The sequence below is a fragment of the Salmo salar genome, chromosome ssa09 (assembly GCF_905237065.1).
Source record: "Salmo salar chromosome ssa09, Ssal_v3.1, whole genome shotgun sequence".
NCBI classification, from domain to species: domain Eukaryota; kingdom Metazoa; phylum Chordata; class Actinopteri; order Salmoniformes; family Salmonidae; genus Salmo; species Salmo salar.
This window is the reverse complement of record NC_059450.1, coordinates 7,696,386-7,711,735: the sequence shown is the minus strand read 5'-3', so window position 1 is coordinate 7,711,735 and position 15,350 is coordinate 7,696,386. Positions and strand designations below refer to the sequence as shown.

Genomic DNA, 15,350 nt, shown 5'->3' with positions numbered 1-15,350 from the left:
GGTCAGGACGTGGCAGGGGTGTGTTTGTTTTGTGTTGTTAGGTTTTTTGGGTACTGTTCTATGTCATCTATTTCTATGTGGTTATCTAGTTGTTCTATTTCTATGTTCAGGGTTTTGGTTTGGCCTTCAATTGGAGGCAGCTGTTCTTCGTTGCCTCTAATTGGAGGCCATATTTAAGTAGGGGTTTTCAGCTTGTGTTTTGTGGGTGGTTGTTTCTTTGTATAGTCTGAGCACCTTACGGGACTGTTATCGTCGTTTGTTTTGTGTAAGTGTATTTTGTTTTTTTCTTCAATAAAAGGAAGATGAGCATTCACGTACCCGCTGCGTTTTGGTCTACCTTTAACGACGCTTGTGACAAAAGGTGTGTTGCCCTAAGTCCCTTCCACAAAAAGTGTAAAATGGCAACACCACAACCATGTCTTTCCAGGAGACGTGCAGTCCCAGCAAATCTGCAAGAGGTACAAACAGTTGGTGTTTAAGGGCTACGAGCCCTACACCACTTCTGGCAGAGGTTTGTCCAGCTGACCATACACCGCAGACAGGACAAGACCATTCGCCACAAGCACAGAGTCTTAGCTTCCTCAGCCTACCATGCCAAACAACATCGCTAATGTGCTGAAAGTGGATAAAGGACAGTGTGTCTCAGCATAAGAACATGTAGAACCATCATAAAATAAATATAACTATTTTCTATCAATCCTCAAAATTTGGCTGCCTTTATGGATACACAGAATATATTTTGAATAAGCTGTACAAGGCTCTGAAGCATCACACACATGTTAGACATTCAGATATATCCATATAATGTTTATTTGTCAAGATCTAAAATACAGGAGGAGTGTACAATATTTAACTCAAAAAGAGAACTTGGTATTCAACAATGTTATATAGTAAAAGTAACATACAGAAAATACAGCATGAACAGAGTAGTACAGAGAACTTTATATACAGATTGTTACACTAGATAATGTGATTTAACCAAAGATTTTTGGTATAATTTACTGGGAGTTACAGGATAGGTACTGTTTGGTGTAGCACAGCTGGGTGTCTACCCCAAAGTGCCGCATGTCATGATGACAGACACCCGTGTCGATCAATGAGATAACGGAGCATTTTCTGAATTCAAACTGACTCCTGACAACTGGTCACAGACATTTTATGAGACTCCTGTTCCCACAAGTCGAGGATGAAGACAGCATCGCTAAGGTTGGTCAAAAATGATCTGTGCTATTACACCAAACAGTAACTATCCTGTAACTCCCAGTAATGGATACCAAATATCTTTGGTTAAATCACTTTATCTGGTGTAACAATTTCTAGCCAAGAGAACTGGTGATCAGCAAATGATGGGAGAGGTGCTCATGATGAAATTGCCATTCACAAAGAAACATACAGTAAGATACAGTATGTAAAGTTCAGGGAATACTTGCACAGCCTGTGGGAGGAATGTTGTCATGATCAAACTGTCATTCAGCTCCTCTTGAGTCATCTTCTGCTTCAAATCCAGCATAATGTCCAATCCATCAAGAGGGATACAGTTCATGGGAAATGGTTCTGATACAATAACACACACAGACAAATAAATTCTGTTACGCTCCATCTTCAGGAAGAATCCCAGTCACCAAACACTATTGTCTGTAAGACAGAAAAAGATAATAAATGATAGTCTATTGTACAGTTTCAATGACAGTTGAACTGTACCAGCATAACATCAACATTAGCGTAGATTAATTGAACATGCATACATGTGCACAGGCACAGAGATTACATTTAGAACAATATCTAGCCTAATAGAAGAAAACAATAACAAGTTAGCAGGCACCAGGCTAACTAGCTAGACAACTCCAGTCATGTGCTAACATTTGCTGGTAAACCTAGCTTTAGGTGGCTGGTTGTAACCAGGGGTTGTAACTGGTTCAGGGAACAGAAAGTAAAACCGGAAAATAACGAAATCTTTAGAGCAACAAAACCAGAACGAAAGTGATTTATACGATTCCAGAACAGAACCGTTATTTTAAAAGCATGGGAACCAGATAATAACTTTCTTTTACATTTCGGGCATTTTTTTTCCAGCCCCACAAAGAAATGCAACAAAGTGCCAATGCAAAGCCCTCACTGTCACTCAGACACGTTTTCCAGTGTCAGTCAGTCAGTCGCATGTAACACCCTACACTACACTTGTCTGTCCAATGCATGCATATAGCTTTCCCACTCAATAGCAAGCTGCTCTATACATTGGTGAAGTAATGTAATGTTTATTACACAGGTTTAAAAAGGAGCAGAAAGGAAAGATATAAACCATTATTTTTGGGGGTATGAACCGATTCTGAACTTTAATTTGCTGGTCGGAACAGTGAAACAAAACGATTTAAAATAATTGGGGTTCCAGCCCTTGGTTGTAACATTGTAGCTTGCTGTTTGGTAGCCATACAGTCCATTCAGAAATTATTCAGACCCCTTGGCTTTTTCCACGTTCTGTTACGTTACAGCCTTATGCTAAAATGGATGACATTTGTTTTCTCCCCTCATCAATCTACACACAATACCCCATAATGACAAAGCAAAAACATAAATCTATATATTTTTTGCAAATGTATTTAAAATAAATCACAGTTACTTAAGTATTCAGACACTTTACCCAGTACTTTGTTGAAGCACCTTTGGCAGTGATTACAGCCTCGAGTCTTCTTGGGTATGACGCTACAAGCTTGGCAGACCTGTATTTGGGGAGTTTCTCCAATTCTTCTCTGCAGATCCTCTCAAGCTCTGTCAGGTTGAATGGGAGCGTAGCTGCACAGCCATTTTCAGGTCTCTCCAGATATGTTTGATCATGTTCAAGTCTGGGCTCTGGCTGGGCCACTCAAGGACATTCAGAGAAACCTGTGTTGTCTTGGCTGTGTGTTTAGGGTCGTTGTCCTGTTGGAAGGCGAACGTTTGCCCCAATCCTAAGTCCTGAGCGCTCTGGAGCAGGTTTTCATCAAGGATCTCTCTGTACTTTGCTCCGTTCACTTTTCCCTCGATCCTGACTAGTCTCCCAGTCCCTGCCGCTGAAAAACATCCCCACAGCATGATGCTGCCACCATGCTTCACCGTCACGTTCAGACGTGACGCTTGGCCAAAGAGTTCGATCTTGGTTTCATCAGACCAGAGAATCTCAGGGTCTAAGAGTCCTTTAGGTGCCTTTTGGCAAAGTTCAAGTCATGTGCCTTTTACTGAGGAGTGGCTTCCGTCTGACCACTCTACTGTACTGTAAAGGCCTGATTGGTGGAGTGCTGCAGAGATGGTTGTCCTTCTGGAAGGTTCTCCCATCTCCACAGAGAAACTCTAGAGCTCTGTCAGAGGGACCATCGGGTTCTTGGTCACCTCACTGAACAAGGCCCTTCTCCCCCGATCTAGGAAGAGTCTTGGTGGTTCCAAAATTCTTCCATTTAAGAATGATAGAGGTCACTGTGTTCTTGGGCACTATCAATGCTGCAGACATTTTTGGGTACCCTTCCCCAGATCTGTGCCTCGACACAATCCTGTCTCGGAGCTCTACAGGCAATTCCTTTCACCTCATGGCTTGGTTTTTGCTCTGACATGCACTGTCAACTGTGGGACCTTATGTAGACAGCTGTGTGCCTTTCCAAATCATGTCCAATGAATTTAATTTACCACAGGTGGACTCCAATGAAGTTGGAGAAACATCTCAAGGATGATCAATGGAAACAGGGTGCACCTGAGCTCAATTTTGAGTCTCATAGCAAAGGGTCTGAATACTTATGTAAATAAGGTATTTATGTATTTTGTATACATTTGCTAAAATTTCTAAAAACCTGTTTTCACTTTGTCATTCTGGGGTATTGTGTGTAGATTGATGAAGAAAAAAAGGAATTTAATCAATTTTAGAATAAGGCTGTAACATAACAAAATGTGGAAAAAGTCAAAGGGTCTAAATACTTTCCGAATGCACTGTATCTACGACTAAAAAGAGAAGGGATTTTACTAATAATAATAATTTCCCCCTACTGTAACATAGTAGTATGTTAACGTTAGTCAGCAATACACAATATGGGTTTTAGTAGATAATCGAAAGTTAGCTAGTTAGGTGGCTTGCAGTAAAAAGTAACTTACTTAGCTAGCCACCGTATTTGTCATCTGCCCTCTTGCTGCCGGCATCAGCTGTAGCTCAGCTTCTAGGTAAATCCAACTATTTGTTTTGAATCCTCTTCCGGTTGAAATATCTATGATTGAATGTCACCATGGAGCTAAATGAACATCAAAAAAATGCTCCATTGTCAAATTCGTGTTGATGAGAGGAATCACTTGAAGTCATTGTGGTCTGGTCAGTTCTTTCAGTTTTGCCCAAAGGATTGTGCTGTTAGTGTCTGTATCCCTTTCAAAAAAGCCTGCCTTGGGTGAGAGATGGGGCCCAGAGCACAAGGCACCACCCCACACGAGTTGTAGTCTTTCAGAGACCGGAAACAATGTGTGTCAGCTTGTTAATTTAGCAATTCATCCGCCAATAGGAACGTCACAGAAAGACGTCCAATGGCTCTATCGAACAAGATCAACGATATCTACATGCACAAAAATGTAAACAGATGTAGGATATTAGTTTGAACACTGTTTTGTTGATGAGAATTTTCCTGCATAGCAGGAAATGCAAACTTGTAGTGTATTTAAGGTTTAAAAAGTATTCTAAAGTTTGTAATTTCCACTTAAAAATGTCAGAATTGATTTACCCTACTGTAAAATGCCTTTAATTATATTTATTTAATTATAATATAAAAAATGCCTTTAATTATAATCCAGATAATAATTCATATTTCCTGTTGCTGCAAGATCATTTTTCCTGCTGTAGCAAACTGGCTCAAATTTAGATCCTACGTCTGGAGAGTGATCATTATCACATAGAACCGTGCAAGACCACATTTATTTTCAGACCCCCACACCCATTAATATACCAGAAGCCGTCATAGGGTGTATCATTCAGCGCGCGAAGCCCAGACCCACCTTCCTTCTGGGCAATGATGAAAACATGCCCAAATTCCCCATGGTGAAATTCCCCTTTCATTTGATCACCCTGTTGCAGGGGAACTTGTAGTGTATTTGAGGTTTTAAAAAGCTTCTGAAGTTTGTAATTTCCACTTTGAAATTTCAGACTAGATTTTTGTTTTGTATTAACCCCTACCAAAATTACCACCCAAATAACAATTAACATATCCTGTTGCTGCAGGATTATTTTCATGCTGTGGAAAACTGTCTTAAATGAAGATACTACATCTGTAGTGTGCATGAATCACTGTGCATCACAATGATTAAGTTGATTTGATATGTTTGTGGGAAAATGTGTGATGAATTGCCAAACGGAATTAACTTTTGGCCTTGCAAAGTAAATACGTTTTATTTACTTCTAGATCTGCTTCAATCCAATATGAATGTTTACTCAGTACACAAAGGCCCTTCTGTCTGGGAGGGAGGATACACAGTAAAGCTGTATCGTGTATCAAGCTGATCATGTTGATCATTTGAATAATTGGGATAGACACTGCTAGTAGGGTCTATTTAATCTGTATCGCTGAAGCGTTACCGATTGCGCGATAGAAATGTAAAGATAATTAAAGCAGTGAATGCAGTCTCCGCTAACACAGGAAAATTGCCTTCAAATTTCAGTCAAGCTGAACTTCCGCGATACGGATTGAATAGAGCCCTTGGTTATTAAACTATAGATATAGTTGTGATCTAATGCTATGGTAACTAATGAGATAGTAAGCGAGTATAGATATACAGTAGTTGTAATAGACACTGATGCCCGTAAGACTCACCCTTAGACCAGGGGGTAGCTGGAGGCCGTGGCGATGCCACACTGGTTGTGCTTATTCCTGGACATCATTATGTAGCCCTTATCTCCCCAGTCAAGGCCCCAGCTAGAACACACACATCAAGCAAACACTTAGCATTTAGCAATGGCATAGCAACATTGATATTAGTGTGTTGGACCGCTTAAACCACCTGTTTTAAGCATCATAGTTTGTTCTTGGCACATTAGATCCCATTCTAACTAACCACCGCGACCCTAATATAACAGAGCCCATCTCTGACAGTACTGAGATTAGGAAATACAACTGCAACACCATTGGCTTATGGTTTCTCTTGACCAATCAGATAGGCCTAGCTTGATTTCATACAGCATACAGTATGTTGTTTACCTGTTCTTCACCAGCCAGTAGTCCTGGCCATCATCACTAGTGCCATAGCCCACAGCCAGCACACCATGATCCAGCTGATCGCTGCTGCAGTCTGGCTCATCATAGACACCTGGGAATGAACAACCATTCAGTTATTCTCAATATACTGTACACACAATCAGCCTGGTATGAGGTTATATGTGTCACATATTGAATATTTTGCAAAGGATATGTATCATGACTGTTGATGCCCAAGTCAATACATTGCTTTCAATGTACAAAACACACAGGGAGTATTACTGTACATCTAAGAAAAAAGATAACAAGTCACAGATCATTCAGTACACAGTTATGAACCATAACTTATGGAGTCTCAATTAAGCTTTCATAAGCCCTTTATAAGGCCTACCTACATAAATGCTTCAAAAATCATTCATGAGAAAATGTCATACTATTTAAAGGGCAGTATAAAACCTATGCCACATTTGTTAAAGAACCAGATGTCACGACCTGTTATTAGCTAAAGGGTTAAGGTTACAAAGGGTTTATAAAGGGGTTATTACGCTTTATAAGTTATAGTTTGTTTAAAGTTTGACCAAGATGACAAGTGTAGGTCCAGGTTGGAGAAAGGCATGTCTTAAAAAGACTAATCTGATTAATCTAGAGAGAGCCGGGTCTTAAAAGGCCTAACCATATTCATCTGGAAAGAGGCATGTCTAAAAAAAGACCTCACCTGATTTGTAGAGCTGGAAGGAGGAGTGTGCAGCATCAATGGCTACAGACACAGGTCCGACGGTGGCCACGGCCTGCTGCAGGGCGCTCTCGTCACCGCTGGTCATGTCAACGTACCCGGTGCAGGTGGCACCCAGACTGTCTGGCTTGTAGTGGCACTTCTTGTCCTGTCATAGAAAGACATTGTTAAATATACACTGTGGAAATGTAGTTGCAAATTGTTTACGGCAAAAGTTCAGTAGAAAAGCATTATTTTGCCGGTAGGTTAAAATATTATGTATTCTTAAAATTGGCCAAAAATAGCATGAACTAGTATAAGTAAGCACATATATTATATTCACACCTAAATGTGTCATTGTAAAATGAGGCTCTCAACTGTCTGCTCCTTGTCATCTGATTATATTGCACCACTAAGCATTTACACTAGATGTCACTGTTGTGCTTCTTCCTTGAGTCAGGAGGGGGTTAATTCAGAATGTTGGAATTGGCTCCAATTCAATTCATGAATTGAAATTAGAATGGAAATGGCCACACCCCACAAGATGTAGAATTAGAATTTGAGTGACAGGAAGTAGAATTGAATTCAGTGCAATTAAAATACATTTCACTCAGTCATAGAACATGAATTTCATTGAATCTGACAGTTCATTCTTCCAGCTACCAAAGAACATATCACCTTTCTCTGGAAACAATGTTCATACTCCTTTAACCTTAGTGCTTAGAATAGCGAAATATATTTCCACCAACCATTTTCATTTGTTTTGCTTCTTTTTGAAGGCCTCAGGGTCAACTTGAGGGTTCAACTATGCATTCTGGGAAATGTAGTTTTTACCCCATATTTTAAGAACATTAAGTGATTAATGAAATATAACAACTTAGAATATTCACGTACAAGTTTTGTTTTCCTTGATCATTCACGTTTTAAAAGTTTGTCCTGATAATCAATTGTTTCAACAATATTTTATATGCATGTATATAACAACATGTTTGATGTATTTATGTACAAGATGTAGGACTGTATAGACTACACCTATTACGGAATAGAATAATTCGAATTTAATTTAATTTCACTTTTCAATTCTATTTCCTTTCATTCAAATTCGAATTGCAATTTTGTATCCTGTTTAATACTTCAATTAAAATTAAATTCAAATTCAAGAATTGAATCGGAATTTATGAGGCATTCTCATTTAACCTCTATGTGACCGGCGGGACGAATTCGTCCCACCTACGTAACATCCACTGCCAGCCTGTGGCGCGATTTTCAAAATCTTCAAAATCCTATTACTTCAATTTCTCAAACATATGACTATTTTACAGCCATTTAAAGATAAGACTCTCGTTAATCTAACCACACTGTCCGATTTCAAAAAGGCTTTACAACGAAAGCAAAACATTAGATTATGTCAGCAGAGTACCAAGCCAGAAATAATCAGACACCCATTTTTCAAGCCAGCATATAATGTCACCAAAACCCAGAAGACAGCTAAATGCAGCACTCACCTTTGATGATCTTCATCAGATGACAACCCTAGGACATTATGTTATACAATACATGCATGTTTTGTTCAATCAAGTTCATATTTATATCAAAAACCAGCTTTTTACATTAGCATGTGACGTTCAGAACTAGCATACCCCCGCAAACTTACGGGGAATTCGCTAACATTTTACTAAATTACTCACGATAAACGTTCACAAAAAGCATAACAATTATTTTAAGAATTATAGATACAGACCTCCTCTATGCACTCGATATGTCCGATTTTAAAATAGCTTTTTGGTGAAAGCACATTTTGCAATATTCTAAGTATATAGCCCAGGCATCACGGGCTCGCTATTTAGACACCCGGCAAGTTTAGCACTCACCATAATCATATTTACTATTATAAAAATGTCATTACCTTTTGTTGTCTTCGTCAGAATGCACACCCAGGACGTCTACTTCAATAACAAATGTTGGTTTGGTCCAAAATAATCCATCGTTATATCCGAATAGCGGCGTTTTGTTCGTGCGTTCCAGACACTATCCGAAATAGTAAAGAAGTGTCGCGCGCTTGGCGCAATTCCTGACAATAAAATTCAAAGTATTCAATTGCCGTACGTCGAAGCATGTCAACCGCTGTTTAAAATCAATTTTTACGTCATTTTTCTCGTAGAAAAGCGGTAAAATTCCGACAGGGAATCTCCTTTTCGGCAAACAGAGGAAAAAATCCCAAAGGCGGGGCGGTCGGGGTCACGCGCATAAGCTAGTGTCTCTTGATGGGCCACTTGAGAAAGGCGATAATGTGTTTCAGCCTGGGGCTGGAATGACGACATTCTCTTTTTTCCCGGGCTATGAGAGCCTATGGAAGACGTGGGAAGTGTCACGTTAGAGCAGAGATCCTTAGTAAATGATAGAGATGGCAAAGAAGTTCCAGAAATGGTCAGACAGGCCACTTCCTGTAAAGGAATCTCTCAGGTTTTGACCTGCCATTTGAGTTCTGTTATACTCACAGACACCATTCAAACAGTTTTAGAAAATTTAGGGTGTTTTCTATCCATATGTAATAAGTATATGCATATTCTAGTTACTGAGTAGGAGTGGTAACCAGATTAAATCGGGTATGTTTTTTATCCAGCCGTGTCAATGCTGCCCCCTAGCCCTAACAGGTTTTAAATTATGAATTGAGCCTAACCCTGTAGCCTACTACTGCTCTGTGTGGGGCTGATGTGGGCTGGCGTGAGAGAAGGATGAATTTGATCCTATTGATCTAAGGTCAGTTTGGCATTTCTCATTTCTAATGCTTAACCATTGGGCTTTAGGGAGAGCCATCTGATGCAAGATCTGTACCTAAAGACAACTTCTATCAAGATCTGGGGTGTATTCATTAGGTACCAAATGGAAGAAAATGAACTGAAATGTTTTTAAATGTGTGGTCCAATGAACACAACCCTGCCCACTGTTCAATGCTCACCTCAGCATGGTAGGCATAGGAGTCCTCAGTGTCCAGGCCTCCAGGGGCCAAGGACTTGATGTACTCGAAGGCCTGGTCCATGAGACCACCCATGCAGCCCATGTTGCCAAACTTGCCGGAGCAGTCAACCAGCTGCTGCTCACTGAGGGACACCAGCTTATTGGTCTTCCTGTAGTGCTGGCCTTCCAGAGAGCCAGTCTGAGGGAGGGAGGGATGGAAGGAAGGGGAGGTAGGTGGGGAGAAAAAGTACACTTAAAGCCCACACTAGTAGATATCTACTTTTTCGAGCTGAGAGACGATGGCCAGAGCTTACCCATGATATTACACAACGATCTAAGTCAGTAAGTCATTGTTTTAGTCAAAGTATGATATTTTGGGACTTGAAGTGACAAATCCAAACTGCCCACTTCGTGCAAATCCATGTGAATGTGGTATATTTTCCTGTCATATGACAGCCTACGTTTCATTTCAGGAATGGGTTTATTTGAATGTTACCACTCATCAGCATGGCATTGCTTATTAATCAGAAACAGATGCAAAGTTATTCCTATTTGTGACTGAGATGAGCCAAAGAGCCTTGTGTCCACTTGGCTGCCTGAGTCGTGGCCTAAATTAAAAAAGGAAGTGCAAACTTATGTTTTCGGACCTATAATTTTCCCACCCAGAAAATTGTCATTATCCATTGGCTAATTTTGTAAATTCTCACTTATTTTTACATTTTAGTCATTTAGCAGACACGCTTATCCAGAGAGACTTACAGTAGTGAATACATACATTTTATTTTCATTTCATGCATTTTTGTATTTTTTTTTGTACTGGCCCCCCCGTGGGAATCGAACCCACAACCCTGGCATTGCACACACCATGCTCTACCAACTGAGCCACAGGGAAGGCTGTTTTTGATGTAGTCTGTATTAAATATATATATATATATATACACACAGTGTGGTCCAGTGCATTCGGAAAGTATTCAGACCCCTTGACTTTTTCCAGTCTTATTCAAAAATTTATAAAATCGTTTTCCCCCTCATCCATCTACACACAATACCCCCCAATGACAGAGCAAAAACAGGTTTTTAGACATGTTTGAAAATGTGTAAAAAAAATAAATTTAAAACTGTAATATATTACATTTGCACAGAAAAATACAAAAATTGTAGGTTTTCTTTTGCTTTACGTTGTTAAAGCACCTTTGGCAGTGATTACAGCCTCGAGTCTTCTTTGTTATGATGCTACACGCTTGGCACACCTGTATTTGGGGAGTTTCTCCCATTCTTCTCTGCAGTTCCTCTCAAGCTCTGTCAGGTTGGATGCACAGCTATTTTCAGACTACAAAGAGAAGCACAGCTGCGAGCTGCCCAGTGACACGAGCCTACCAGACGAGCTAAATCACTTCTATGCTCGCTTCGAGGCAAGCAACACCAAGGCATGCATGAGAGCATCAGCTGTTCCGGACGACTGTGTGATCACGCTCTCCGTAGCCGACGTGAGTAAGACCTTTAAACAGGTCAACATACACAAGGCTGTGGGGCCAGACGTATTACCAGGACGAGTGCTCCGGGCATGTGCTGACCAATTGGCAGATGTCTTCACTGACATTTTCAACATGTCCCTGATTGAGTCTGTAATACCAACATGCTTCAAGCAGACCACCATAGTCCCTGTGCCCAAGAACACAAAGGCAACCTGCCTAAATGACTACAGACCCGTAGCACTCACGTCCGTGGCCATGAAGTGCTTTGAAAGGTTGGTAATGGCTCACATCAACACCATTATCCCAGAAACCTTAGACCCACTCCAATTTGCATACCGCCCAAACAGATCCACTGATGATGCAATCTCTATTGCACTAAACACTGCCCTTTCCCACCTGGACAAAAGGAACACTTATGTGAGAATGCTATTCATTGACTACAGCTCAGCATTCAACACCATAGTACCCTCCAAGCTCATCACTAAGCTAAGGATCCTGGGACTAAACACCTCCCTCTCCAACTGGATCTTGGACTTCCTGATGGGCCGCCCCCAGGTGGTGAGGGTAGGTAGCAACACATCTGCCACGCTGATCCTCAACACTGGAGCTCCCCAGGGGTGCGTGCTCAGTCCCCTCCTGTATTCCCTGTTCACCCACAACTGCATGGCCAGGCATGACTCCAACACCATCATTAAGTTTGCAGACGACACAACAGTGGTTGGCCTGATCACCGACAACGACGAGACAGCCTATAGGGAGGAGGTCAGAGACCTGGCTGGGTGGTGCCAGAATAACAACCTATCACTCAACGTAAACAAGACTAAGGAGATGATTGTGGACTACAGGAAAAGGAAGACCGAGCACGCCCCCATTCTCATCGACGGGGCTGTAGTGGAGCAGGTTGAGAGCTTCAAGTTCCTTGGTGTCCACATCAACAACAAACTAGAATGGTCCAGACACACCAAGACAGTCGTGAAGAGGTTACGACAAAGCCTATTCCCCCTCAGGAAACTAAAAAGATTTGGCATGGGTCCTGAGATCCTCAAAAGGTTCTACAGCTGCAACATCGAGAGCATCCTGACTGGTTGCATCACTGCCTGGTATGGCAATTGCTCGGCCTCTGACCGCAAGGCACTACAAAGGGTAGTGCGTACGGCCCAGTACATCACTGGGGCAAAGCTGCCTGCCATCCAGGACCTCTACACCAGGCGGTGTCAGAGGAAGGCCCTAAAAATTGTCAAAGACCCCAGCCACCCCAGTCATAGACTGTTCTCTCTACTACCGCATAGCAAGCAGTACCGGAGTGCCAAGTCTAGGACAAAAAGGCTTCTCAACAGTTTTTACCCCCAAGCCATAAGACTCCTGAACAGGTAATCCATTGGCTACTCGGACTATTTGCACTGTGAGCCCCCCCAACCCACCCTGCAACCCCTCTTTTTACACTGCTACTACTCTCTGTTTATCATATATGCATAGTCACTATAACTATACGCTCATGTACATACTACCTCAATTGGGCCGACCAACCACTGCTCCCGCACATTGGCTAACCAGGCTATCTGCATTGTGTCCCACCCACCACCCGCCAACCCCTCTTTTACGCTACTGCTACTCTCTGTTCATCATTTATGCATAGTCACTTTAACCATATCTACATGTACATACTACCGCAATCAGCCTGACTAACCGGTGTCTGTATGTAGCCTCGCTACTTTTATAGCCTCGCTACTGTATACAGCCTGTCTTTTTACTGTTGTTTATATTTCTTTACCTACCTATTGTTCACCTAATACCTTTTTTGCACTATTGGTTAGAGCCTGTAAGTAAGCATTCCACTGTAAGGTCTACACCAGTTGTATTCGGCTCACTTGACAAATAAACTTTGATTTGATTTGATCTCTCCAGAGATGTTTGATCGGGTTCAAGTCCAAACTTATTCCATCAAGAATGATGGAGGCCACTGTGTTCTTGGGGACCTTAAATGCTGCAGAATTGTTTTGGTACTCTTCCCCAGATCTGTGCCTCGACACAATCCTCTCTCGGAGCTCTACGGATAATTCCTTCAACCTCATGGCTTGGTTTTTGCTCTGACATGCATTGTCAACTGTGGGACCTTATATAGACAGCTGTGTGCCTTTCCAAATCATGTCCAATCAATTGAATTTACCTGCATTGTTTTCAAAAGAGCAACAACAAATCCTTTTGAGAGTAGCAGGAGAGGAAATGTCACATATCGGTGTGTAGCCTCAGTTCGATCGATAAGTGGTTCATATAGATTACAGTTTCTACGTGAAGGAAGATGTATGAGATCAAGTCTTACTTAACTTTTTAGTAGAGGCCAGGGATCAAACATCGTGGATTCCTTACGATGAGAAATTGGCTAAATCTTCCACAGGTAAACGTATTTTGGGTTGAAGAATCTAGGCGAAATGCCAGGGGAATGGATTCTAAAGGTAACACATTTAATTATATAGCCAAACACTCCTTGCAAACTCAGAAAGCCTTGGGGGGGGGGAATCCTCAGTCTTCAATAAACAGAGGCAAGAAGAACGACACCATGTCAGACAGGCCACTTCCTGCATGAAATCTTCTCAGGTTTTTGCCTGCCATATGAGTTCTGTTATACTCACAGACACCATTCAAACAGTTTTAGAAACTTTAGGGTGTTTTCTACCCAAAGCCAATAATTATATGCATATTCTAGTTACTGGGCAGGAGTAGTAACCAGATTAAATCAGGTACGTTTTTTATCCAGCCGTTTTTTATCCAGCCGTTTCAATACTGCCCCCTAGCCCTAACAGGATATCGACATAACCCGAAAGGCTACTCAGCAAGGAAGAAGCCACTGCTCCAAAACCGCCATAAAAAAGCCAGACTATGGTTTGCAACTGCACATGGAGACAAAGATCATACTTTTTGGAGAAATGTCCTCCTGTCTGATGAAACAAAAATAGAACTGTTTGGCCATAATGACCATCGTTATGTTTGGAGGAAAAAGGGGGAAGCTTGCAAGCCGAAGAACACCATCCCAACCTTGAAGCACGGGGGTGGCAGCATCATGTTGTGGGGTGCTTTGCTGCAGGAGGGACTGGTGCACTTCACAAAATAAATGGCATCATGAAGATGGAAAATTATGTGGATATATTGAAGCAACATCTCAAGACATCAGTCAGGAAGTTAAAGTTTGGTCGCAAATGGGTCTTCCAAATGGACAACAAAGTCAAGGTATTGGAGTGGCCATCACAAAGCTCTGACCTCAATCCTATAGAAAATGTGTGTGCAGAACTGAAAAAGTGTGTGCGAGCAAGGAGGCCTACAAACCTGACTCAGTTACACCAGCTCTGTCAGGAGGAATGGGCCAACATTCACCCAACTTATTGTGGGAAGCTTGTGGAAGGCTACCTGAAACATTTGACCCAAGTTCAACAGTTGAAAGGCAATGCTACCAAATACTAATTGACTGTATGTAAACTTCTGACCCACTGGGAATGTGATGAAAGAAATAAAAGCTGAAATAAATAACTCTACTATTAGTCTGACATTTCACGTTCTTAAAATAAAGTGGTGATCCTAACTGACCTAAGACAGGGACATTTTGCTAGGATTAAATGTCAGGAATTGTGAAAAACTGAGTTTAAATGAATTTGGCTAAGGTAAGTAAACCTCCGACTTCAACTGTATGTATTGCTGATTTCATTTTGTGTTTTTGTTTCGATTCAAATTTCACCAGATTGGGATACTGGAGTGTGGGATTTCTGCGAGGGGTTAGGGTGCTAACTTCATGATCTGGTAACTCTTCCGAGAGGTCGCCAGTAGAATAAGGGAGTATGGACTAATTTTGAAAATGGTTTTAGCAGTAACAGTATGTTGCTATGCTCTTTGACATTTGTCGACGAGATAATGTTTTTAAGAAAAGTTTAATGTAATAATTTGTCATATTATCAATGCTTGTCTGGATTTCCTGAAACAGAAATTAATTGAACTAAACTGTTGTTCTGATCTGTGCTTTTTTGAGGT

At 41.3% G+C, this 15,350-nt stretch overlaps 1 protein-coding gene across 6 annotated transcripts in view; it reads right to left on the bottom strand.

The window, feature by feature from the left end:
• Positions 1 to 792: 792 nt before the first annotated feature.
• LOC106610669 (procathepsin L) overlaps positions 793 to 15,350 on the bottom strand; it is a 46,410-nt gene continuing 31,852 nt past the window's right edge. For 5 of the 6 annotated variants that reach the window (XM_045723357.1, XM_045723359.1, XM_045723362.1 and 2 more), the window contains 5 exons: positions 9,860 to 10,057; positions 6,904 to 7,069; positions 6,192 to 6,300; positions 5,808 to 5,909; positions 793 to 1,635 (listed from right to left, as the gene is read on the bottom strand). In XM_045723357.1, the coding sequence (XP_045579313.1) occupies positions 5,810 to 5,909; positions 6,192 to 6,300; positions 6,904 to 7,069; positions 9,860 to 10,057 (573 nt within the window). In that variant the 3' untranslated portion in view covers positions 793 to 1,635; positions 5,808 to 5,809. The remainder of the gene's footprint in view (positions 1,636 to 5,807; positions 5,910 to 6,191; positions 6,301 to 6,903; positions 7,070 to 9,859; positions 10,058 to 15,350) is intronic. The other variant, XM_045723358.1, reaches the window with a different exon arrangement.